General features: G+C 33.5%; 1 protein-coding gene and 1 pseudogene across 3 annotated transcripts in view; one reads left to right on the top strand and one right to left on the bottom strand.

The window, feature by feature from the left end:
* Positions 1–4594: 4594 nt before the first annotated feature.
* Positions 4595–4712, top strand: LOC145265796 (5S ribosomal RNA; annotated as a pseudogene).
* A 2864-nt stretch (positions 4713–7576) lies between these two features.
* LOC145265623 (uncharacterized) overlaps positions 7577–26157 on the bottom strand; it is a 45005-nt gene continuing 26424 nt past the window's right edge. For all 3 annotated transcript variants that reach the window (XM_080121657.1, XM_080121659.1, XM_080121658.1), the window contains 6 exons: positions 24916–25230; positions 22577–22958; positions 21752–21895; positions 20149–20367; positions 15881–16315; positions 7577–7681 (listed from right to left, as the gene is read on the bottom strand). In XM_080121657.1, coding sequence (XP_079977783.1) covers positions 7610–7681; positions 15881–16315; positions 20149–20367; positions 21752–21895; positions 22577–22958; positions 24916–25230 — 1567 coding nt within the window. In that variant the 3' untranslated portion in view covers positions 7577–7609. The remainder of the gene's footprint in view (positions 7682–15880; positions 16316–20148; positions 20368–21751; positions 21896–22576; positions 22959–24915; positions 25231–26157) is intronic.

Here is a 26157-nt window from a genome sequence, read left to right as displayed (position 1 = left end):
TGTCTTTGAACGTGGTGCTTGAAAGGCCAATGTAAAATTTTTTGTTTTGTGGGTCTTCAGCAGGGGCAATAGTTGCTTTGTAAACCACATTTGTTGAGAGACAATTTTGCTGGAGCGGGCATTGGGGTTTGTTAAGGCAGTTACAATTATTTTGACCATTGTTATTATAGTTGTGGTTATTTAGTATTTTATTGTTGTGTTTTTTAATTTTATTTTCTAGATTATTTGTGCAACTGTAGCTAAGCTTAATAGTGTTCTTATTAAAAATTTTATGTAGAATATTACTAGGGGGGAAGTGGTGATTAAGAAGCATGAAGAATTTTTTACCTAATTTAGTTTTTATCATATTATTATAGGGAGGGTTAAACCAGAGGACTTTGCGGGATCTGTTATTCCTATTTGTATTGTTGGGTTTATTAGGGTCCAAGTATGTAATATTAGGGTTGGAATATCCAGATTCCTTTAAAGCATTTTCAAAGAAGGGTTTGTGTAGGTTAAAAATGCTGGAGTTAGATGAGTTTGTGCTAAGCCTTTTTTCTATTGATTTAGGGATATGTTTAATAATGTGTTTGGGGTGGTTGGACATAGGGTGTATATATAGGGGGTATGTATTATTTTTAGTGTATGGTTCATAAGTATTATTAGGGAGGTTAAAGGTAACATCTAGAAAATTTACTGTTTTTAAGTTGGAAGTTACTTCAATCTTTAGATCCATATTCTTCAGTTCCCTGATAATGTTCTTTTTAATGCCTTCGCACTTTGGGCCGCTTGCGTTTTCAACAATGATAAGGCCATCATCTCTGTAAAGTCCCACGTTGTTGTTGGGGATAAATTTTGTGATATTATATAGGATGAAAAGGCCTACTAAGTCAGTAGCCTCAGCTGCATCAAAAGCACCCATCGCAAGGTCGAAGGAGGTAGGTTGGTCTTTTTTAGTCCATTGAGAGTCCTGGCTTAGTAGGACATATATATATATATATATATATGAGCAAACAGTTAATAAAATATGTTAAAAACACTTTGAAATGAGTTAAAAACATATTTAATCTGAAAAGGAAACACTAGATAAATGGATAGTCCTTAATCCGCGCAGTTTCGAAGAAATACTTTCCTTCTCATCAGAGGGTAGGAATTAGCAAAATGCAGGATTGGATTTTGCATGCAGAAGTATTTGATGAAACAACAAGTAAGTCAAAGATCTTACTTGAAAACAAAAAAAGTGAAGCAGAGGGAATATGGTAAAGAAAAAGGTGATTACACATGAATGGATAGTCTGGTGGAAGATAAAAAAATCCAGTGACGGTAAAATCCAAATGTAAAACTTCAAGAAAGTTAAAAGAATTTCCATTTGTACAAGTAAAATCCAAGGAAATATATATATACATATATATACATATATATACATATATATATATATATATATATATATATATATATATATGTGTGTGTGTGTGTGTGTGTGTGTGTTTGTGTATTTATATTTCATGGTAAACAACTGATAATCCCTTTAAGAACATTGGAACTGAACTATTGTTTGTTTGTGTAAGTAAAACGATTCAGTGATGCAGGAAAACAAAATAATTTCCAATGGAGGACATTTTTTTTTAGTTTTAAAGAAACTTCCAAGACTATATATATATATATATATATATATATATATATATATATATATATATATATATATATATATATAATATAAAGCTGAATATCTGTGTGTGTATGTGTGTCAGGTCACGAATAGGCTCCTATATGGTTGACTATTTTACAAAACTGATTACATATATTGATAGAAGATGTATCGAGACACAAAAATGGGTATGTTTGATCTGGCAGAACCGTGGTTCATTAAAATTGTGGGGTCTGCGTTCGCGCTTGGTCCACAAAGTATGGAAATAAAAAATTTAAAAATTAAAAAAAAACGTTTACAAGTGTTTTCGATATAGATGTACATAATAATACTTTGATAAGTATGTGTTAACTTTAATAGGGATGATATAAAATTGTGGGGTCTGCGTTCGCGCCTCGCCTCCATAGAATGGAAATAGGCATAAATAAAGACTTTTAATATCTATCTGCGTAAGTATACTTTGATAATTATGTTTCAGTTTGAAGAAATATGGTATAATAAAATTATGGGGAGTTCGTTCATAGAATGGAAATATGTCACAAAGTTTAACAAGGTTTTTTAATAAAGATCCACAGAATATTGTGATAAATGTTTCAGTGTGAACAAGTATGGTATAATAAATTATAGGGTTTATCTATTTTATTTTTACTTTCATCATATTTTGCTTTGATTTTGATACCCCCAAATTCGAAGCTATCTCTTTACAACCCTTTCATTTTCATAACCTATCATACTTTCATAAATCAGAGTCCATTTTCTGTAGGCTGTTTTTGCACCCAGTCAACGACGGGTACTTTTGCTAGTATATATATATATATATATATATATATATATATATATATATATATATATACACGCACACACATATATATACACACATATATATACACACATATACACTCACATATATACACATACACATATACACACATACACATATATACACAAACATATATATGCACAGACATATACATATATATATATACACACAAACACACCCATATACACACACACACACCCATATATATTCACACACCCATATACACACACACCCATATATATACACACACACACACCTATATATATACACACACCCATATATACACACACACACATATATACACACACCCATATACACACACACACACATATATATATATATATATATATATATATATATATATATGAGGAAGCGATATTTATGCATGCAAATTTATTGTCAAGTACTGATAACATAGGTGATAGTGAATTGCTGAGAGAATATGATCAATTATCTTTTGAATTGATCAATAAATCAATCGACCAATTTCAACATATTTTTTCTTTTTTTGAACTTTTAAATGTTTCTTTTTTTTTTTTGTTTGAATCTGCCCATTTATTTCATCAACTTACATAGATTACAAGTTTTAGATGTGCCCATACAACATGTTTCATTTGTTAAATAACACACAGATCATTTTAGATACATCTCTGTCCCACTAAATGTTTGAAATACGCCTTTTATTGATATATCAAGTTTAAGTTTGAAAAAGAATTTTCATTGGTTTATTAAGCTTTAGTTTGAAATTACATTTCATTGGTCTGTCATGCTTAAGAGAATTTTATCTATTATCTAAAATACATTAGCATCTTAACTCTTTGGTCTGTCATGCTTAAGTTTGATATAGCATTTTCTTTGATCTGTCAAGCTTTAGTTTGAAATAGCATTTTTGTTAATCTGGTAAACTTTACTCTGAAATAGCATTTTTATTAATCTGTCATGCTTAAGTTTGAAAGAGCATTTTCATTGGTCTGTCATGCTTAAGTTCTAAACAACATTTTCATTGGTCTGTCATGCTTAAATTTAGAAGAGCATTTTCGTTGGTCTGTAATGCTTTAGTTTTAAACAACATTTTCATTAGTTTGTCATGCTTAAGTTTGAAATAGCATTTTCGTAGGTCTGTCATGCTTAAGTTCTAAACAACATTTTCATTGGTCTGTCATGCTTAAATTTGAAATACTATTTTCATTGGTCTGTCAGGGTTAAATTTAAACTATTTTCATTGGTCTGTCATGCTTAAGTTTGAAATAATATTTTCATTGGTCTGTCAAGCTTAAGAGAACTTTATCTACTTATCTTATCTAAAATACATGAGCATCTTGGTTTGTAGGTATGTCATGATTAAATTTAAAACAGCGTTTTCTTTGGTCTGTTACATTTTGATTTGAAATAGAATTTTCATTGTTCAAAAATATTAACTGCGTCACATATCAGTGACCCGATGTTAATTGCGGTTAAGTATAAACTTTGATATAAGCACGTTAAGTACATGTCATGGTGACCCAAATCTGCAAAACAGAAATCATTCCTAGGCTTGAATCAAAGATGGCTGACAGGTGAGGTTAAAACAGAATGAGAGGTCAGATGAGTTAGACAAAACAGAGACATGAAATGAGATAAGGAATGACGTCACGTTCAGTTGAAAGAGAGCAGAATTTTTCAGATGGATTGTCTGTGGAAGATGGTATGAGGCACACTGCCGATTACAATGTAGAAAACTTTGAATATCACCAAGAGTGAAATAACCCTGTCCACTAAGATCTGTTTTCTGTATGTCTGTCAAACTTTAGTTTTAAACAGCATGTTTGTTGGTTTGTCAAGACTTGAGATAAGTTAAATAATTAATTAACTAAGAAAACTTCAGTCTCTCACACCACTGTGACTCAATTCTCTCCAAAAATAAAACCTTTGGAAATATCACCACAACATTGGATGAACTTAAGAACTAACAACAAATAAATTAGACAACTCGCAACCTTTTGTGTTAACATTGGCAGTGAATGCATTCAGTGCTCTAAACTGGTGTTAATACTACTACTACTACTACTACTACAACAACAACAGGGTTGTCAACCACCTCAAGTGCTCGGGAATTTAAACAATTTAATTGTAAAAAATGTCTACTTTATCTATTTTACAATTCAGTCATATATTGCATAATCACGTTGACACACCGGTTCCCATTAGATCACCAAAGTTAAGCAATGTTGAGCAAGGTCAGGACTAAAATGGGTGACCATTTGGGAATTTCATGTGCTGCATGTGCTCTCGTCTTATCTCAGCATTGTTTCGAGTTTTCCTGGACCTCTCCTTGCCACTGGAATCAAGCAGTGCAGATTCAGTAGAGGTGAGGTTGAAGATTGTGCAACCCTTGCCTCACAATTACACTTGCAGCTACCCTTACAGGGAGTATCCATTGTCTCTTGAGACTGAATAGAGGCATCGATACAATTCAGTTAATGATTGTTATGTGACTAGTACAATTTCCCATTTGGCTGAATTTATAATCTATAATATAAATCTCACCTGTCTGTTTAAATGTATGTATGTATGTATGTATGTTTCAACAGAGGCGACGGATTTTCATCAGTATCATTTTAAAGCTCGATCTCTCTATATATATAAAAGGCAAATGCAGTGCGTGTATTTTTGTATGTCCAAGAAAGGCTTTTTTTGCCGGGCTTCTCGGGGGGGAGGGGGATACTATGTCTTAGAACTCTTTATATACCCCCCAGATCATAATATGTACGATTTGCGAACGCGCGTTGCGTCTAGATTTATTTATGGCAACTTTTATAAAATTCTTGCTATTTCGGCTTCTCATGTGTCCGTTCGGCTTTTTCATATAAAAGTGAAACTGATCTGAAGCGAAGGTGCGGTTCCTGGCTTTCGTGCCGGGAACATCCAGAAAGCAATGGGCGTTTGATCATTGTAGATTGGGGGGGAAACTCCTTATATCAGACAATTGCTATTCATATGGACACTCTCCTTTTTATGGGGAACTGGTCCCCACCCCCCAACATTTTTGCGAAACAAAAAGTTAGGAAACAAAACCAAAATAACTACCATGCAGTAAAAGTTCACTGCAGGACTTCTATGGTGTGATCATTAAAATCGTGCACCTGTCAATTTAACTTTTTAATTTTTAACTTTGAACTCTGTTTAGTAACTCTCCCTTCGTGGGTGAGTGGTAAGTTGTCAGTTTTTTTTTTTACACTTTCTTTTCCACCTTCGCCTCAACGATCCTACCTACTTATCAAAACTTTTTTTTTTGTTACCCCCCCCCCTCCCAACACACACACCTACAAACACTTGAGCAACGCCGGGCACCCCGCTAGTCTATAATATAAATCTCACCTGTCTGTTTAAATCTATGTATGCATGTATGTGTTGCAAAAACTTTTAACAGAAGCGACGGATTTTCACAAGATCAGTATCATTTTGAAGCTCGATCCTTCGGACAACAAATATGGAAAAATTGGCCAAAAACATTAATTCCTTCATCCTCAACTGGACAGTTTTCTACAGGGAGGGGTTGCTTTTTCACCAATATTTTCAAAATTCATCCCCTCTTTTCGATTGTCTAGCCTTAATTTAAACATACGTCACTTCCGGTTTGGCGATGAGCACAACAGCTAATGCGTCACATCTTTTTTTTCCATTTTCTTTTCCTCCTGCGCGGTACAAGTTTGAGCCTGCCTGTCGACTACCATTTTTTTTTTGCGCTTGCAATTTTCCTATTTCTTTTTGCTCAACCAACACATATCTCCATTTTCTTTTCTTGCCTTTGCACTATGGGTTCAAGTCGACCTGTCTACTACAACTTTTGTTTTTTGCTCAATACACACCTACAAACACCGGGCAACGCCGGATACCCCCACTAGTCTGTATATAAATGTGAGAATGTGTGTATGAGGACAATTCTTAACCTATATATTCAATGAATTTTTGATCTACAAACTTGAAATTTAGTATATAGGATTTTCAGACATGTGGAAAACTTTTTAATCAGTTTTTTTTTTTATATAGGCATCACCACTTATCAAGGCCAAGAGGCCACTCGAGGATAAGGGTTAAAGAGTGTACAGTAGAAATTGGACAATATAGTAACCGTTAGTAATGGAGATTCGGTAAATTTGTTAACTTATATGGAACGGCTCATCATAAACTTGTTTACGTTAGACTTGAAGACAACCATATTGTAGTCAGCTGGAAAGCAGAAAAACGGAAGACAATTCCATAGGCGTGCAGTTCTAAGAAAGAAGCTTTGCTCAAGGAATCTACGCTTAGGTTTAGGCACAGATAAAGAGTAAGGGAAACTAGTGATAATGTTTTCTGCTAGACGAGTGTTTCTTGCGAAAGTTTGGCGAGTGGGGGGACCATAGAATGGAGCTCAGCCGAGCACCTGCCATGAAAATAACAATAAAGCAGAGATAAACTCGCAACATCTCTTCTGTGAGAAACAGGTTGCAGGGAAGAGAAAAGGACATCCCCCACGAGGCTACAAAGTCTATTTTGTTTTCATCCGAAAAGAAAAGGTTGCTAAGGGGTCAAAAATTAAAACAAAACAGTTGACCATGGCAGCACTAGTTGGCTAAACACGTTTACATGCACAAGTTGGCTAAACACGTTTACATGCACAAGTTGGCTAAACACGTTTACATGCACAAGTTGGCTAAACACGTTTACATGCGCAAACCTAAATTCATAGGTTAAACAACGTTTTTTTTGTTTTTTTTTAACTGTTTCTATGCATACAAACGTGGCTCAGAAGCTAAGGATTGTTGTATATTTCTGTTTCAATTCTAGCTGATGGCATCTAAGTTATACTTTTTCTTACTTTTGATATCACTACTATATATTAGGTACAATATAATAATCAATAGAGAATTTATAATAATTAATATGCATGAATTAAAATATAATATTTAAGCATATCTTACGACCGGGCAACACCAGGCGGTTTGCTAGTATTTCTATTTTACAATTCAATTAGTGATTGTTATGCGAGTGTTAGAATTTCTCATCATCTGACATTCTTTCTCATCAATCCTTGAGTGGCTGTTAGTCTTGATATAAGTGGTGAACCCAATAATATATGAAAAAGAAAAAAAAAAACAAGTACACTATTTGATATTTCTTAGAGATATCTTTTATTTTTCTTACACAAACTGATACTGATCATTTTCCAGGGTTGCCAAATAGACTTTTTCTCTGAGGAGAAATTCTTTGTCCTATAAATAGAAGAAAACAGAGAAAATATGAATTTCGATTTCATACTAACAGGGATACCCGGCATTGCTCGGGTGAAAAGATAATATAAATTTAGTGTTCTGGCTAATACACACACAAATATATAAGATCTTTATTTTATATACTTAATTTACTCACATAAAATTAATATATGAAAGTATAGATTTATGCGTAAACTTTAAGTATTTAATTCAAAAGTGCTCAATACGTAGGTAGAGCTAGTTAGTAATTTATAAAATATATATGGCGATTAAGCTACACTGAATATTCCGCGTTTCATCCACTCCAGGACTCTTCAGGCTTATGCGCGAATTCTGTGGTTGTTTATCGAAGACGAGCATATAAAAACGATAAACAACCACAGAATTCGCGTATAAGTCTGAAGAGTCCTAGAGTGGATGAAACGCGGAATATTCAGTGTAGCTTAATCGCCATATATATTTTATAAATTACTATATATCTATATATCTATAAAAGTGAACGTGTCTGCCTGTCTGTCTGCCTGTCTGTCTGTCTGTCTGTGTACATTTCCCTACGCAATAACTCTGTCAATTTTTAGTCTATAGACTCGAAATTTGAAATACCGGGTACTGAGATTTGGGAAAATCGATGTGACGGGTGTCAGCCAGAAATTTGGCTGTTAAGGGGTCAAATTTCAACGATTTGACCTTTAAGAACTCTACCAAACTCCTCCGACAATTTTGGGTCTAGACACTTGAAATTTTAGATATAGGTTCCTTGAACCTGGATCTAACTTAATAAAGTGATTTGAGCCCGAAACTATAAATTTTAAGGGGTCATAATAGGGGTCAAAGTTTTAAAAAATTAACCATTGATTTTGTTTTTTTGCTTTTTTTGCACAGCATACACCTCCAAACACCCGAGCAACGCCGGGCACCCCTGCTAGTATATATATATATATATAAAATAAAGATCTTGAAGTTGAAAAAATTTTTTTTTCAGATTTTCAAAAAACCTTTTAAACCTGTAAGGAAGGTATACAAAATTTTAATCATTCGACAAGGAGTACAAATAAAACAAGAAAAACCTTACTCCATGAAGGCACTTCTCATCAGATGGAAGAGGTTCACAAAATATACAATAAATTTTGCAGGTTAATGCATTAAGATTCGATTAAAACATGTATTCACATATGTAACCAATAATGTTTGTATAATAAACAGACTATATATCAGCTCTGTCCTCCATTGAGCACTCTTTAATAATCACTGGGTTTCATTGGATTTACCTCTAGGAAACCAATCTATACAACCATTATATATATATATATATATTTATATATATATATATATATATATATACTTCCGAATCGATTTATCCAACAATCAGCTGTTATGGAAACCTATGATTATAAGATTTACAAAATATTACTGGTCGTAATATTCTACGTATTATCCCAACTAAATAGGAATTGCTCAATATACAGGATAGAGCAAATAAAGAGCACCTTATCATTTAATTGTTTGAGTGGACTGGATTTAATAGATTCAAACAGAGTAAAGAATTTAAGAGGTAATTAGGTTAATTAGTTTAAAGGTTGATTTCAGCTTGAAAAATGCAAAATTTCATTTGCTTCTTCTTCCTCTTCCTTTCTTTCAATTTTATTTTCTCTGCCTCTTTTTCTTTTTCCACCCTTTCTCTATACCCAAGACTAACTTGACCAACCAAAATGGCTACTCAACATTTTTATAGCTTTTTATAGCGTGTTGGAACTTGTCTATAGAGGTCACTCTCTGCTATATATATATATATATATATATATATATATATATATATATATATATATATATATATATATATATATATACATACATACATTCTATTCATTTTAAATTTCTCTCCCCTTCACTATCCCTTTCTACCTATCCTATCTCACTAACGTTTAATTCCAGTAATACCAAGGTATTTAATAAAAAAAAAAATTCCAACCAGACCTTAAAAATCTTTTCACCGACCCATAAAGAACAATTACTCCAGAAATATGCCCAACTTGGATTTCTACTCTGTGATGTGGATTACACAATATACAGCTTGGATCTCATTACCTCACTGCTTTAAAGGACAGTTACCTTGGATTTTACCGCACAATTTGGAACTAAACCTTTATATCCTTTTCTTCAATTTCTCCTGCTATGTGACTTCTATTTTAATCAATTTTTGATTATGATTTTCCATGTCTGACTTTAGCAAATAGGGTGAATACCATTATATCTATTTGCTAATATTTTCTCCTCTGAAGAGATGGTAGGCATCGAAACCCTATAGGATAAGGAGATAAAATTTCGAAAGTACTCTTTGTCTTACTTAGAATAATAAAAAATCCTTGATTTAAATAAAGGTTTTTTAATTTCATTGAATCACTATAATTTGCTATATATATATATATATATATATATATATATATATATATATATATATATATATATATATATATATATAAAATATAAAGCTGAATGTGTGTGTGTGTGTGTGTGCGTGCTTGTCTGGTCATGAATAGGCTCCTATATGGTTGACTATTTTAAAAAAATGATTAAATATAATAATAGATGTATCGAGACACAGGAATGGGTATGTTTGATCTGGCAGAATGGTGGTTCATTAAAATTGTGGGGTCTGCGTTTGCGCCTGGTCCACAAAGTATGGAAATAAAAAATTTAAAAAGAAAAAAAAAAACGTTTACAAGTGTTTTTGATATAGACGTACATAAGAATACTTTGATAAGTATGTTTTAACTTAAATAGGAATGGTATAATAAAATTGTGGGGTCTGCGTTCGCGCATGGACTCCATAGAATGGAAATAGGCACAAATTTTAATAAAGACTTTTAATATCTATCTGCGTAAGTATACTTTGATAATTATGTTTCAGTTTGAAGAAATATGGTATAATAAAATTATGGGGTGTTCGTTCGCACCTGACCTCCATAGAATGAAAATATGTCACAAAGTTTAACAAGGTTTTTTAATATAGATCCACAGAATATTGTGATAAGTGTTTCAGTGTGAACAGATATGGTATAATAAATTATGGGGTTTATCTATTTTATTTTTACTTTCATCATATTTTGCTTTAGTTTTGATACCCCCAAATTCGAAGCTATCTCTTTACAACCCTTCCTTTTCATAACCTATCATACTTTCATAAATCAGAGTCCATTTTCTGTAGGCTGTTTTTGAACCCAGTCAACGACGGGTACTTTTGCTAGTATATATATATATATATATATATATATATATATATATATATATATATATATATATATATATTATTCTTAAAAAGTTTCTTTGTTATTTTAGCAAAATTCAAAAATTGAAATATTGAATTGCAAGTAAAAAACAATGGTATCTGCTGAACTGTCATGTCACAGTAATGAACGTATCCAAGAATTATGAAAAATGATGAGATAGAAAATTTTTTATTAATGAAAACAGTTTTCGAAGCAAAAATTAAGTTTTGCTAAATTGGCCAAAGATTTTCAGTTTTCAGAAAATATTTACCTCCCTTTTGTTACAATTAGAACTCTCTAGTTTCTTTTTTTTTTTTTTTTGAAAAACTCAATTTTTGTTAATTGTCTTCGAAAACTGTCTAAGAAGATATAAACATAACTTGGCCTTTTTGGTCAAGATCAAAGTGTAGTATCTGTTCTTCAGATGCTGCACGTCATTTCTTGTTCTCTTTCGGTGGAGGATCTGTCCTTCACGACTGAGACAATTTTTTATTTTTGTACCTTTTCTCCACGTTAAAAAACGACCCTGGTGTCTAACTCTGTCCCATGGGGAGGCATAGTAAATAGGTACAATAACGAAGAAGAACCAAACGACATGCAAAACAAAGGGAGATAACAGTCTTTCAAAACTGCTAAAATCGCTAATAAAAAAATAACAACAGATCTTATATTTAAAAGCAATAAAATTTGTGAATAAAATCTGAGAAGCCGTTGTGACTCAACAGTTAAACACAAGGCTGCAGATCATACAGGTTCGATCCTTGTCACATAAAGTCTAGCCATGCTGATGACGGTTAGTAACCAGAAACATGTGCCCATGGATAACTTGTATGCTCTCAAAAATATTTTTTTTAATAAATAAGATAAAATAAATAAAAAATATGTCCCACCAAAAATAAAATAAATAAAAACGATAAATAGGGACGATATGCAAAACACAAGGGAGATAACTCTCTCATTACTCTTAGGAAAGCAAGATCAGATACAAAAAGTAGCATTTCAAAACTGCTAGTATGGCTGATAAAAAAAATAACAAGAGATCTTGTGTGTATATATATATATATATATATATATATATATATATATATCCTCCGCGGATTAAGGACTATCCATTTATCTAGTGTTTCCTTTACAGATTAAATATGTTTTTAACTCATTTCAAAGTGTTTTTTAACATATTTTATTAACTGTTTGCTCATATATATATATATATATATATATATATATATATAAATTAGAATCTATCAAGATTATCAAAAGCTAAATATATTAGATAGAGCAATTAAAGAAATAGAAGAAAAAGACAATAAAAATACGAGGTGCCTTAAATAAGTTCCAGACTTTTTTTGTATGAGCACTTTTATTGCTAGTACACACATGAAACTCAAGTCTCCTTCGAAGTAATCGTCTCTAGCTGCAATATACTTGTTGTACTGTTCCAACAACTTCTGGAAGGCTTTGTGAAAGTCCTCGTGATGATCTTCGTCACAGCTTCTTTCATCTTCTCAATTGTCCCATAACCACAGATTCTAAAGTTTTCCTTGAGCTTAGCGAATAACTAAAAGTCACAGGGAGCAAAGTTTGAACTATAGGGAGGGTGAGGAACTGTCTTGATGCCCATCTTGATCAAACAATCTGTAACAAGGATGGAGCACCCTTGAGACAAACTTTGCGTAAATCTTCTACATCTTCATTTCCTCATAAAATATTATGTGTACAGTTCCCACACTGACATCAAACTATGCGCTTATTGCCTTTATACACAAAAGTCTTTATTTGACCAATCACCTCTCTCATCATCCCTCACAGATTCCTTGCCTTCCTTGAATCTCTTACGCCACTCAGAAACTGATGCTCACATAAAGTAATATGGTCCAAAAGCAGTCTGAAGCATTCCATACATTTCTGTGGCATGTTGCGGACCAGGATATAAATACCCTAACTCGCCACAAGAAAAAATAATGAAACGAATTAAATGAAGGAAACAAAGAACTCAAATGCTGGAATAAAATAAACATGTCGTTTATTTTCTGTTGAGAAATGAAAGTCTTAGGTGTACACGTGTTCATTCGGCCGTTGATGACTACGCGCGTGGAAGGAAAGGGGAATGCAATAGAGAAACGCGAAGTGGCAAGCCGGCCTGTAGAAAGAGAGGGTTAAGCTCAGTAGAGAATCGCACACATGTCTGTGTTGATGGACCAAAGCCGAAGGGGAGATAGAGTGAGAAAGTCAATCCAGGTTATGGAGATAGAAAGCGTATAAAGTGTACGTACTGTCTGTTGGCTTTTTGTCCCACATAGTAGCAAGTGGTGTGAGGTACGCGCGTGCGCGCGCATGCCAAAAAGGCACACTGTCAGTCCGTAGACCGTCCAGCTAAGAAGCTGGTCTGAAAAGGCTGGAAACAGCTTGTCTCTTGCTTTTATAGTTGTTTCCAGTGGTCTTTTGCGCATGTGTGGATTTCCTTTGAAAGGGAAAGTGACGTTGTCCTTGTGTGCGTACGTGTGTGCGTGTGTGAGTATACACGTGAATGTATGTGCATGTGTATGTGTGGACGTGGGCGCATATGTTTGTGTGCGCGTATGTATATGACAAGTAATATGGCTTGAAATGTGAACGCGTTTTTGTGTGAGACTAGGAAAGGCTCGCGCAGGCATGCAAATAATAGTGTCTATCTTGTTGCTCTACATTTCAAAATGCTATGATCTAAAAGTAAGTCATTTTGATGGCAATATGAACAATATAATTATAAATTAAAAAAATTTTTTTTTTATTACATTTTCACCCCAAACAAGGCACATTGCCACTTTGGTGGAGGGGGCTACTATCAGGGGCAACAACTACTGGAGTACTATGTTGGGATTTGGGCAGCAAGATGTTGGTTCACGTTACACTTGAGCTTCTGCATGTCAGTACAGTTGGGGAAGCATGGACCTGGAATGGAATTCCAGAGTCTAGCGGTTCTGGGGAAGAAACTACTGGAGTAAAAAGATCTTTTGCATCTAGGGATCTCTACTGTGTGCGGGTGGGATTTAGCTGCCTGTCAGGTTTGTCGAGGGAGTCTACGTCGTCGGGGCACAAGTGTCTGCAGTTCGCCAGAGCATTCAACATTAAAATACTTGTAGAACAGGCAGAGGGATGCTACATTTCGTCGATGGGACAGGGGCTGAAGCTTAGATGCCAGTTCAGGACCTATCAGATTGGCGACTCTCTTTTGAACCTTGTCTAGGAGCGAGAGACTAGTAGCAGATGCACCAGCCCAAATGTGACAGCAATACTCCATACATGGCGAATATAAATGAACTATATAAATATCAACAAACTATAGAAATATAAATAAAGTATATAAATATATTTAAACTACAGTATATGAATATAGATGAACTATAGCAATATAGATAAACTGTATAAATATTGAACTATAGAAATACAGACGAATTATATGAAAAAAGACAAACTATATAAATAGAGATGAACTATATAAATAGAGATGAACCTAGAAATATAAGTGAACTATATAAAAAGATGAACTAGATCAATGGAGATAAACTATATAAATATAAATGAACTATATAAATAGAAATGAACTATAGAAATGGAGATAAACTATATAAATGAACTATAGATATATAACTGTCTAAATAGAAATGAACTATATAAATATAAATGAACTCATATCATTGAAACCGTCGTCCAATTAATTTTAATTGTGTTTGTTTGGATTAATGTTCTTTCTTTTGAATATTATTTATGCAACATTTTAAAATTTACAAAACTAAAATTGCAGATGAAGCATAATTGTTAAATCATTTGTTATCCTATGTTGTCCATTTTTAAATTTAAATTTTTAAATTTTAACAAGATGTTGTTATCCTATGTTGTCCATTTTTAAATTTAAATTTTAAATTTTAAATTTTAATTTTTAAATTTTAACAAGATGTTGTTATCCTATGTTGTCCATTTTTAAATTTAAATTTTTAAATTTTAATTTTCAAATTTTAACAAGATGTTGTTTCACCAAATATGGCAGCTTATACACTTTAACAGATCATCTGTTGCATCAATCAAAACATTATGCAAATAACATCCAAGATGAGATCATTAGTCTGATTAATCCAAATAATACACAAAATTATTCCTTATCTAAAAAATTCAGAACTAGAATTCGAATTATTAATCCTTGACGGTGACGGTGGTCTAGTGATTACCGACATGGACTGATGATCTGGGTGTTACAAGTTCAAATTCAGTTTGTTCCAAAAAAATCACTTTTAATTTGAATGTTGATAACTAGTGATGGGACGATTCCAATATTTTTCCTGATTCCAATACAATTACCGATTCTGATTCTTTATAAATCCTTAAATATTTAACTATAGAATTGTTATTTTCCCCGATTTCTGTAAAAAACATGTGGTGTTAAATATGCAGATATTTTCCTAAATGTAAATTTACACTCGTGGAGGATTATCCATTGGTTTTATCTATTATTTTATTATTATTACCAGCATGGGAAGATTTTGCTTTAAACAAAATCAAATAAAAAAAGACAATTAAAAGAATCGTGTTCGCATCGGAAAATAGGCACCAATTTTTTTGATTCTGATACCGATTCCGATACCGCCATATTTGTCGATTTTTCCGATTCCCGATTCTGATTAATCGGCCCAACACTATTGACAACCTTCTCGTGGTTCCTTCCATAAGTACCTATCATCTTTATAGGAAGAATTCTGACTTAAAAAAATATCGGGTAAACCAATGCCAACAATAGAATCTATAAATTCATACGATGTGATGATCTAAAAAAATTTCAAAACATAACACACCCCATCCACGTAGTGTCCAAATGAAACCACTAAGACATCATCATGGACAACAGACTATCCAACACAGAAACTAGTTTTATCAAAAGAGAAACTGACATGCAACATACCTTTAGGGATTGTTTCTTAAGCTGCTTCAACCACTGGTCAATACGGATGGCATTGAGGGTATCCTGAATGACAGGAGTAGATTCTTCTGTAGCTTGAATAGGGACAGCCTCGGGACGATAGCCTCCCCAACAGGTGGTCCCTGTTTGAGTTGAGTTGAAAGTTGCAGACATTTTTGGCACCACTTTCCCATTCATGGATCCGGTTGACACAGAAATAGAATTCCGACAATTAAGGCACAGGTGGTTTTTACGTAAGTTTTCCAGACGATCTCTCTCTTGTGCTAGGGTGATTGTCTCTGCAGCCAACTGTTTCTCTTGCTCGGCCAAGTGATCTGTTTGGGTCATCAGAGCTCGCCAACGTTGGCCGTATTCCATATCCATCTTGTTGCTTCTGGCTAATAACATTTCTCCATCTTCTTTTCTCTTCTGGGCATCCTAAAAAAATAAAACAAACAGAAACAAATACATTAAGAAAATTGCAGAGGCTACTACAAGGGAGATGGGATCCCTCTACCATGCTAGAAAACTACTCACACCTAAAAGTATCCTGTATCTCTACAAAGCCACCATTCACCCATGCATGGAGTATTGTTGCGACATCTGGGCTTGTACATCCACCGCTAGTCTCTTCCTCTTGAAAAGGGTCCAAAAAATGAGTCTGCTTTCTAATAGGTCACACACTATCAACCAAGCTCCAACTCCTGCCCCATCACTGCAGTGATGTATCCTTGTATCTGTTATACAAGTACTTTAATGAAATATGCTCTGATGAACTCCTTAAACTTGTGTCCCGTCAACGTACATACTCCCGACTAAGCAGCAAAATTCCACTTCCTCATTGTAGAGGTCACTAAATGTTGCAAAGCTTTCAACTTTAACAGCTTTTCTCCTCAAACTGCTAGACTTTGGAATTCTCTCTTTGTTTCCTGCTTCCCTGCATCTACTGACAAGCAGAAGTTTAAATGTAATATGAACAGTCATCTCGCTGCTCAACTCCCTACATAGTCCCTTGCAAACATGGTCCCAAATACTAGCCCCTTCATGTCCTACTGAGAATATGCATTGTTAGGCATGAACAAGAATAAAACAAAAATAAAAATCGCTTTTAAAAGTTTAAAACTTAGTGAAATAGCAAACATATACATAGCAAGTGATTAAATGTATACATAACAAGTGATTAAATGTATACATAACAAGTGATCAAATGTATACATAACACGTGATTAAATATATGCATAAAAAGTGATTAAATGTATACATAACAAGTGATTAAATGTAAACATAACAAGTGATCAAATATATGCACAAGTGATTAAATGTATACATAACAAGTGATTAAATGTATACATAACAAGTGATTAAAAGTATACATAACAAGTGATTAAATGTATACATAACAAGTGATTAAATATATACATAATAAGTGAGAATATATGTGGGTGCATGAGGACACTTCTCAATCTATATACTCAACAACTTTTTGATCTACAGGCTTGAAATTTGATATGTATTGTGTCCAGACATGTAGAAAACTTTTAATCTGTTTTCATCTGGAAAAAGGGCTGCTAATGGGTCAAAATTGAAAAATTGTGACTTAGGAGTCATCGGATTTTTATCTGTTTGCCAACTGTTTCACGAATGCACAGCCGTGAAACATGACAGCTTCTTTATGTTAAGAACAAGTAGGTTTGAAAACACTTTTTAAAGTTTGTAAAGATTGTGTCAAAGCTAGTCTAATCATTATTGTACTTGACTCACTGTCTTTAGATTTTAGTTTTGATCTTTTTTTTTTACTTACAAGTAGTGTTGGGACGATTAATCGGAATCGGGAATCGGAAAAATCGGAAGATTTGGGGGTATCAGAATAATAATGAAGGACTATTATATAGACATACCCAGATGCACATGCCTAAAACAAGAATAGGTTTAATCGAATGCTAAAAAAATCAGTTCTAATTGACAATTTTCTGAAAGTTGAAGATCAAATCTTTAGTATGGGTGATACTAAGAATACAAATTTTTAATTAGTTAAGATGGAACGAGAACAATCTACCTTCATGGATTAAATAGAAGATTCAGTTTGAAATTCTCTACATTTTTTTTATGAATTTGTAAGAAACAATTAAAAAAAAAGGTTAAAAGTTACATTGGTCAAAATTTGGACCAAAACGGTGTGGGAATTAAATCCAAAATGAGAACAGTCATCCAAATAATCCAAATAACTAAAAAAAAAATCCAGATGATAAAAAAATCTCAATAATAAATAAAAATAATAATAAAAAAATCCAAATAATGCAAAATATCCAAATATTCCAAATAAAAAATTAAAATAATAAAAAAAATCCAAATTGTAAAAAAATGCAAAATAATCTAAATTATCAAATAATAAAAATAATAGAAAAATATCCAAAAATATCCAAAAATGCAAATAATAAAAAAAATGCAAATAATAAAAAAATCAAAAATATCCAAATAATCCAAATAATCAAAAAATCCAAATTATAAAAAAATTCAAATAATCAAAAAATCCAAATTATAAAAAAAGATGCTTAAATCAAAATAATCAAATAATAAAAATAATAAAAAAAATCAAAAATATCCAAATAATGCAAATAATAAAAAAAATGCAAATAATAAAAAAAATCAAACAAATTAAAATAATAAAAAAAAATCCAATTAATCAACAAATCCAGATAATAAAAAAAATCAAACATTCAAATCCAAATAATGAAAATAATTAAAAAATCGAAATAAAAAAATCAAACAAATCCAAATAGTCAAAAAAATCTAAATAATCACAAAATCCAGATAATAAAAAATCCAACAAATCCAAATTATCAAAAAAAAAAATTTTTAATTTAAAAAATCCAAGTAACTAAACTAATCGAAATAATCAAAATAATCAAAAAAAAATTTTTTTAATTTAAAAAATCCAAGTAACTAAACTAATCGAAATAATCAAAATTATCAAAAATTTTTTTTTAATTTAAGAAATCCAAGTAACTAAACTAATCGAAATAATCAAAATTATCAAAAAAATTTTTTAATTTAAAAAATCCAAGTAACTAAACTAATCGAAATAATCAAAATTATCAAAAAAAATTTTTTAATTTAAAAAATCCAAGTAACTAAACTAATTGAAATAATCAAAATTATCAAAAAAAATTTTTAATTTAAAAAATCCAAGTAACTAAACTAATCAAAATAATCAAAATTATCAAAAAAAAATTTTAATTTAAAAAATCCAAGTAACTAAACTAATCGAAATAATCAAAATTTAAAAAAAAAATTTTTAATTTAAAAAATCCAAGTAACTAAACTAATCGAAATAATCAAAATTATCAAAAAAAATTTTTTTAATTTAAAAAATCCAAGTAACTAAACTAATCGAAATATTCAAAATTATCAAAAAAAATTTTTTAATTTAAAAAATCCAAGTAACTAAACTAATCGAAATAATCAAAATTATCAAAAAAAAATTTTTTTAATTTAAAAAATCCAAGTAACTAAACTAATCGAAATAATATAAATTATCAAAAAAAATTTTTTTAATTTAAAAAATCCAAGTAACTAAACTAATCGAAATAATCAAAATTATCAAAAAATCAAAATAATAAAAAAATCAAACAAATCCAAATAATCAAAAAAAAATTTTTAAATATAAAATCAAAAAAATCAAAATAATTGAAATAATCCGAATTATCAAAAAATCAAAAAATCCAAAAAAAATCAAAATAATCACAAAATCCAGATAATAAAAAAATCAAACAAGTCCAAATAATAAAAAAAAAGATTTAAAAAAAATCAAACAAATTTCTTTTTTTTTTTATTACATTTTCACCCCAAACAAGGCAAATTGCCACTTTGGTGTAGGGGACTACTATCAGGGGCAACAACTACTGGGGTACTATGTAGGGATTTGGGCAGCAAGATGTTGGTTCACGTTACACTTGAACGTCTGCATGTTAGTACTGTTGGGGAAGCAGGGACCTGGAATGGAATTCCAAAGTCTAGCGGTTCTGGGGAAGAAACTATTGGAGTAGAAAGATCTTTTACATCTAGGGATCTCTACAGTGTGAGGGTGGGATTTAGCAGCCTGTCAGGTTTGTCGAGGGTGCTCACGTCGTGGGAGCACAAGTGATTGCAGTTCGTCAATCCAATTAACAAAAAAATTTTTTTTAATCAAAAAAAAAAAAATAAATGAATAAAAATAATTAAAATGATCAATCCTCATCTCAAAAATTGCAAAAGTTGTTTAAAAAACTTACATCAAACAAAAATTCAATTTCTTTGGAACGTGTTTTCATTTGCGATGCCATCTCAGCAAGTTCCATTTGTTTGTCTTCAAAAATTTTCTTCTCTTTCTCAAACTTCTTGCGTTCTTCAAGCAAAGCCATCTTTTCAATCTCTATGAGTTCTAACTGTGCACTTGACTTGTTGCGTTCTTCTTCCAACGCTTTCATTGTGGCATCAAATTCGGTGTCGATCTGTAAGAAATAATAGATTAGAACATCTTGTTTTTTTATTGAAATCACTCCAGACAAGGCATGAAGCTACTTGATGTCACTAGCAAATATGACAATAGTAATTACTGAATATTGATATGAAATGCAAAATCGAAAAAGGGTTCATATGAAACTTTGTGTTTCTGAAAGAAAAATAAGTAACTCACAATCTATATATCCATAAAAGTGAAAATGTCTGTGTGTGTGTCTGTCTGTGTACATTTCCCTACCAAATAACTTGAAACTCGAAAAAATAAAAAGTGGTAGTAGCGGGGGTGGGGGGTCAAAAGAGATGTTTAAAAAAAAAAAAGTGGTAGTAGGCAGGCAGGCTCAAACCTGTAACGCGAAGGAGAAAAAAATAGTTTAAAAAGATGTAACGTCTTAACTGATACGTCCATGGCGAGCGTTGGGAAGTAAAATGATTACTTGCAAAAATGTTGACCAAAAAAGCGACCCCTCCTTGTAGAAAACTACCCAGTTGAGGGTGAAGGAATGAATGTTTTTGGCCAATTTTTTGATATTTGTCATCCAAAAGGCTGAGCTTCAAAATGATAACAATCAATATATTAAACTAGCGGGGGGGGGGGGGGTGCCCGGTGTTGCCCGAGTGTTTGAAGGTGTGTGTTGACAGGTGCGTAAACTAAATGAGGTCAAACATCATGCCATAGGGGAATGAAATCTCGCACTTAACTTTGGCTGCAGCCAGTTTCCCTAAGATGTTGGGGAAAACCAGCTCCCCATAAAAGGAGGGGGGTCCAATTGTCTGATATGAGGGGTTTCCCCCTGCATTGATCAAAGCTGATTGCTTTTCTGGACCTCCAGACATGAGTGCCAGGTAGACACCTTTGTTACGGATTCAGTATCGCTTTTTTATACGGAAAAGCCCAACAAATACACGGAGAATAAGCTTACCTGGCCTTTGGGCTGAAATCACAGTGTAGTATCTGTTCTTCAGATGCTGCACTTCAATTTCTTGTTCTCTGTCAGTGGAGGAGAAGTCCTTCACGACTGAGACAATTTTTAATTTTAGTTCCTTTTCTCCACGTTAAAAAACGACCCTGGTGTCTAACTCTATCCTGTGGGGAGGCAAAGTAAATAGGAATATGTGGAGAATTAGAAATATCGCGAAAATAGCATGTAAAATCGCTCCTTTCGTAAATCGGAAATATTATGATCTAAGAAGTATATAAAAAGTTTCAAGAATTAGTGACCACCCGAGCGCCCCCCCCCTCAAAAAGATTTTGTCAGACATAACAAAAAACGCACACACATTTATATTATAGATTATGTAATATATTTGATTTAAATTACTTAATAATCTCTGAAAATAGTTGTGCATCATAAAATGGTGTATCTTCCAATTTACCTTCATCGATTTGATGGAATTGTGTTGCTCGCGTTCCGTCCACAATTTCCGAGAAACTTCCATATGCACTTTTTCCTCGGCAAGAGCTCGGCGTTCTTCAAACAGCTGCTTCATCAACTGCCGCTGTTCATCCATTAACGCATTCTATAACATGTAAAAAGATAAATACATCGTCATTATCATGTTTTATTTATTTTACTCTTTTTCATCCCAAACAAAGCATATTGCCACTTGAAACATAAAGGGCTACTACTTGGGATAGTGTCTAGTAGGGGACTGTGGGGAGTTTAGCAGCAAGATATCTGTGCATTTAATGTAAGTTAGGGAAGCAAGAAACAAGAAGTGATTTCCAAAGTCCAGCAGTTTCTGGGGAGAAACTATTAGAGTAGGAGTCTCTCCGGCATCTAGGCACCTCGACAATGAAGGGGTGAGATTTTGCTGCTTGTTGGGTTTGTTAGGGTATGTCTGTTGAGGATGCACAAATGCTATGAGATCATCAGAGCATGTTCTATTAAAGTATTTATGAGACAGGCACAGGGATGCAACATTGTAGTGATGGGACAGATGTTGGAGCTAGGCTGATAGTGCAGAACCTGTTAGGTTTGGGACTAAATTGAGGGATTAGTGCTAGATGCACCAGCTCAGGCGTAGTAATAATACTCCATATGTGGGCAAATTGTGACTTTGTAAGGATACAGGATACTCTCAGGTATGAGTAATTTTCTAGCATGGTAGAGGGAACCCACCTTCTTTGCAGCAGCCTTGGCAATGTCCTCAATGCATTTGTAAAGTTTTATCTATTAGAAGATATAGATGATATATTACCCGGCTTTTTTCCATGACTGCCTTTTCCCTGGCCTGCTGCTCAACCCACTGTTTCTTTTCAGCCTCGACTGACGCCTGCAGCACGTAGTATTTATTTGCTTCCTGTTTCATTTTCCATCGCTCTTCGTCAAGCATTTGTGTCTGGCTCTTAAGTTGCCCTTCCAAGCGACAAATCAAGTCTTCCAGCCGAGTACGTTCGAGGGAGTTCTCTTCCTGCTGCCGGTTCAATCTGTCTTGGAGGAGCTTCAGCTGTTGGTCACGTGCACGAATTGACATTTCCCGCTCGTCCAACCCTTTGAGCTGCCATTCGTCGAGCTTCTGTTGGAAACTGTTCAGATCTTTCGAGTTGGAATGAATCTGTTCCATCACCAGATGAAGAGATCTGGAACGAGAACGCTAAATTAAAATGTAACAACAAAAATTTGTCAAAATGTTTAATTTATTTAGTTACTGATGACTTATGCAGTGCCTTCAATAAGTTTCCAGATATATTTTCTACAGGCATTTAAAACTGTCATAGACTCTTGAAGATTCAGTATGTTATTGCTATACATCTTATGAGATGACTGACCAATTTTTATGATTTCACGTTCAAATGAACAGCTACAGCAGGAATTGGAATACACCCTACTAAAATCTGATTGTCACAGCTGGTGAATTTCAAAAATGCAATCTGGATGTAAGAACAATTTAGAAAAGCGACATGCAATAAAATTATGTTTAAAACTTGGAAAAAATGCCACAGAAACGTATGGAATGCTTCAGATTGCTTTTGGACCATCTTACATGAATCAATCATCAGTTTTTGAGTAGCGTAAGAGATTCAAGGAAGGCAGGGAGTCTGTAAGGGATGATCAGAGAAGGAGTAAAGAAGTCAAAACATCAGAGTTGATTGGCCAAATAAAGAATTTCATGGATAAGGACCGTCGTGTGCCTATAGAGAGAATAAGAGCACAGTTTGATGTTAGTGTGGGAACTGTACACACAATTATTAGCAAGGAACTGAAGGTGTGGAAGATTTGCGTGAAGTTTGTCCCAAGGGTGCAGACCACAACTCCATCCTTGTCACAGACCATTTGACCAAGATGGACATCAAGAGAGTTCCTCGCCCTCCCTATAGTCCAGACCTTGCTTCCTGTGACTTTTTATTGGTTGGTTGATTGTTTTTGTTTTACAGCATATCAACACTTTTCGGGTTATTTAATGCCGAATCCAGTGATTTTGAAGAAATGTTTTTTAATAGAATATATTTGTTTCAATTAATTAAGGAATGTGATTCGATATCACAATAAAATATAAGAAAGATATGTGCAGGCAGGAAGAGAGAGAGTGAACGACCGAACAGTGTATGACATTCGTATTATTTGGATTCATCGAACTACTGTTCTCATCTTGAGCGTGATTTTCACAACGTTTCAGTCGATGTAACCTCTGACCTTCTTTAGGTGTATCTTGTCAAACTCGGAAATGTTTCTGTTGAACTCGGGTATTTGGACGGAATGGATAGAGGTCCTAAGTAATTTGCAATTGTATTTTTCGCAAGGGCCCGTGGCGCAGTGGTTAGAGTACTTGGAAAAATCAATTGTAAAAAGTAATATTCTCCTGAAGGTTGAAGGTTCAATCCTCAGTGTGGGCGATCAAAAAATACAATTGCAAATTACTTAAGACCTATATCCAGTCATGGCTGATGGAACAAGAGCACACTATCCCTGTGAAGTAAATAAAGGGTTCCTCTCGAAATTCCGTCCAAATTCCCAAATTTGACGGAAACATCCCAAATTCGATAAAATACACCTGAGGAAGGTCGGAAGTTACATCGACTGAAATGTTGTGTAAATCACACTCAAGATGAGAACAGTAGTCCGATGAATCCAAATAATATGAATAACAAATCCTTATCTCAAAAATTCAAAAACACTGTATGACATTTCTACCATTGCCCTGACTAGCCCACACCAACCAGCTGGCCGGCACCATCTACATACAGACAAAACTTTCCCTTGTCATTATGCTATCAGTGAAATGTAAATAAACTTTGTTGATTTAACAAGATGTTTGCTTGATTACAAAAGCAACAGCTATCAGCAAGTACATACTATTGGCATGCATTTATTAAACATGCAACCAATAAATTATATAGACTAATATAGATATTACATATATGCATTTTGGTGCCATAGTCTTGTCTTGAGGCAAATACAAAATCTCCATTAGTGATAGAAATAATAATATGATTTCAATTTCAGACACATACCAAATATCCAGTACAGTATATTTCCATGTGTAATAGATTTTCATAACAGCATGATTGCAAAAACAAGAATAAAACGCTTAATTACTTTGATGTTGACTGTAAGTTTTCTACATTGTCAACCTCTCGTTGTTTTATTTCCTTCATTCGATCAAGAGCTTCTTCAAATTCTCTGCGTTGCAACTCCATCGCTGTTTGGTGTGATTCCTTTAAGCGCTGGACCTCTGCCGAATGTTCATCAAACGAGCTCTGTAGGATATTGTAATGCCGAGCCGTCATTTCACTCTTTTCCAGTTCCAATCGTTGCATTTTCTCAAAGTGTTGCTTCAGAAGATGTTCGTTCTCTTCTTTCCAGCTTTTTTCTTTGTGTTCGTGAGTTTCCTCCAACAGTTGCAGTCGAGACCTGCAATAGACAAAACCAATTTGCATAAAATTAGCCATACCTACCCGATGTTGCCCAGGATTGAGTAACATCATTTTAGTTTTCAATATTTATTTGTTTGTATGTTTTTAAAACTTATACAGAAAAAGAAATTAAATTTAAGTTGTAAGGGAGTCAACTTCAATTATTATGTTTTGAAATAAACCTTAGAGGAAGATCTCCGGTCTGTAGTGGAATGGAGCTGTAAATGGATGGTAACGTTCAATGCTACTAATACTAAGCTTCTTTCCTTTAAGAAACCTCAACCACCGATGGTTAATGTACATTGTTCAAACTCCTAGGCTTATCATTCATAGGCAACATGAATTTAGACAAATACATTGAGGTAATTGCCAAGGCTGCTGCAAAAAATGTAGGTTTTCTCCACCGTGCTAGAAGATTACTCACACATGAGAGTATCGTGTTCCTCAACAAAGTCAACATTCACTCATGCATGGAGTATTGTTGCCACATCTGGGTTGGTGTATCTGCCACTAGTCTCTCGCTCCTAGACAGAGTTAAAAAATAAGTCACCAACCTGATAGGAACCACACTAGCAACTGAACTCCAACCGCTGAAATGTGGCATCTTTGTGCCTGTTTTACAAATATTTTAATGGAATATGCTCTGATAAACTCAAAGTTCTTGCACCCACACAACGTAAATACCCCGACTAACCTGAAAAGCAGCAAAATCCCACCCCTACACTGTAAACATCCCTAGATGTCAGAAAGCCTTCTACTCAAATAGCTTATTCCGTCAAACTGTTAGACTTTGGAATTCCTTCCCAGTGCCCTGCTTTCATGACTATACTGACATACAGAAGTTCAAGTGTAATGCGTACAAACATCTCACTGCCCAACTCCCTATATAGCATCACTGTAAATTTGGTCCCAAATAGTAGCCCCT

Source organism: Euprymna scolopes, chromosome 40, assembly GCF_053919585.1.
Source record: "Euprymna scolopes isolate OS-2025 chromosome 40, ASM5391958v1, whole genome shotgun sequence".
Lineage (NCBI taxonomy): Eukaryota > Metazoa > Mollusca > Cephalopoda > Sepiida > Sepiolidae > Euprymna > Euprymna scolopes.
The sequence above is the reverse complement of the archived record's forward strand: the minus strand, read 5'-3'. Positions and strand labels throughout refer to the sequence as shown.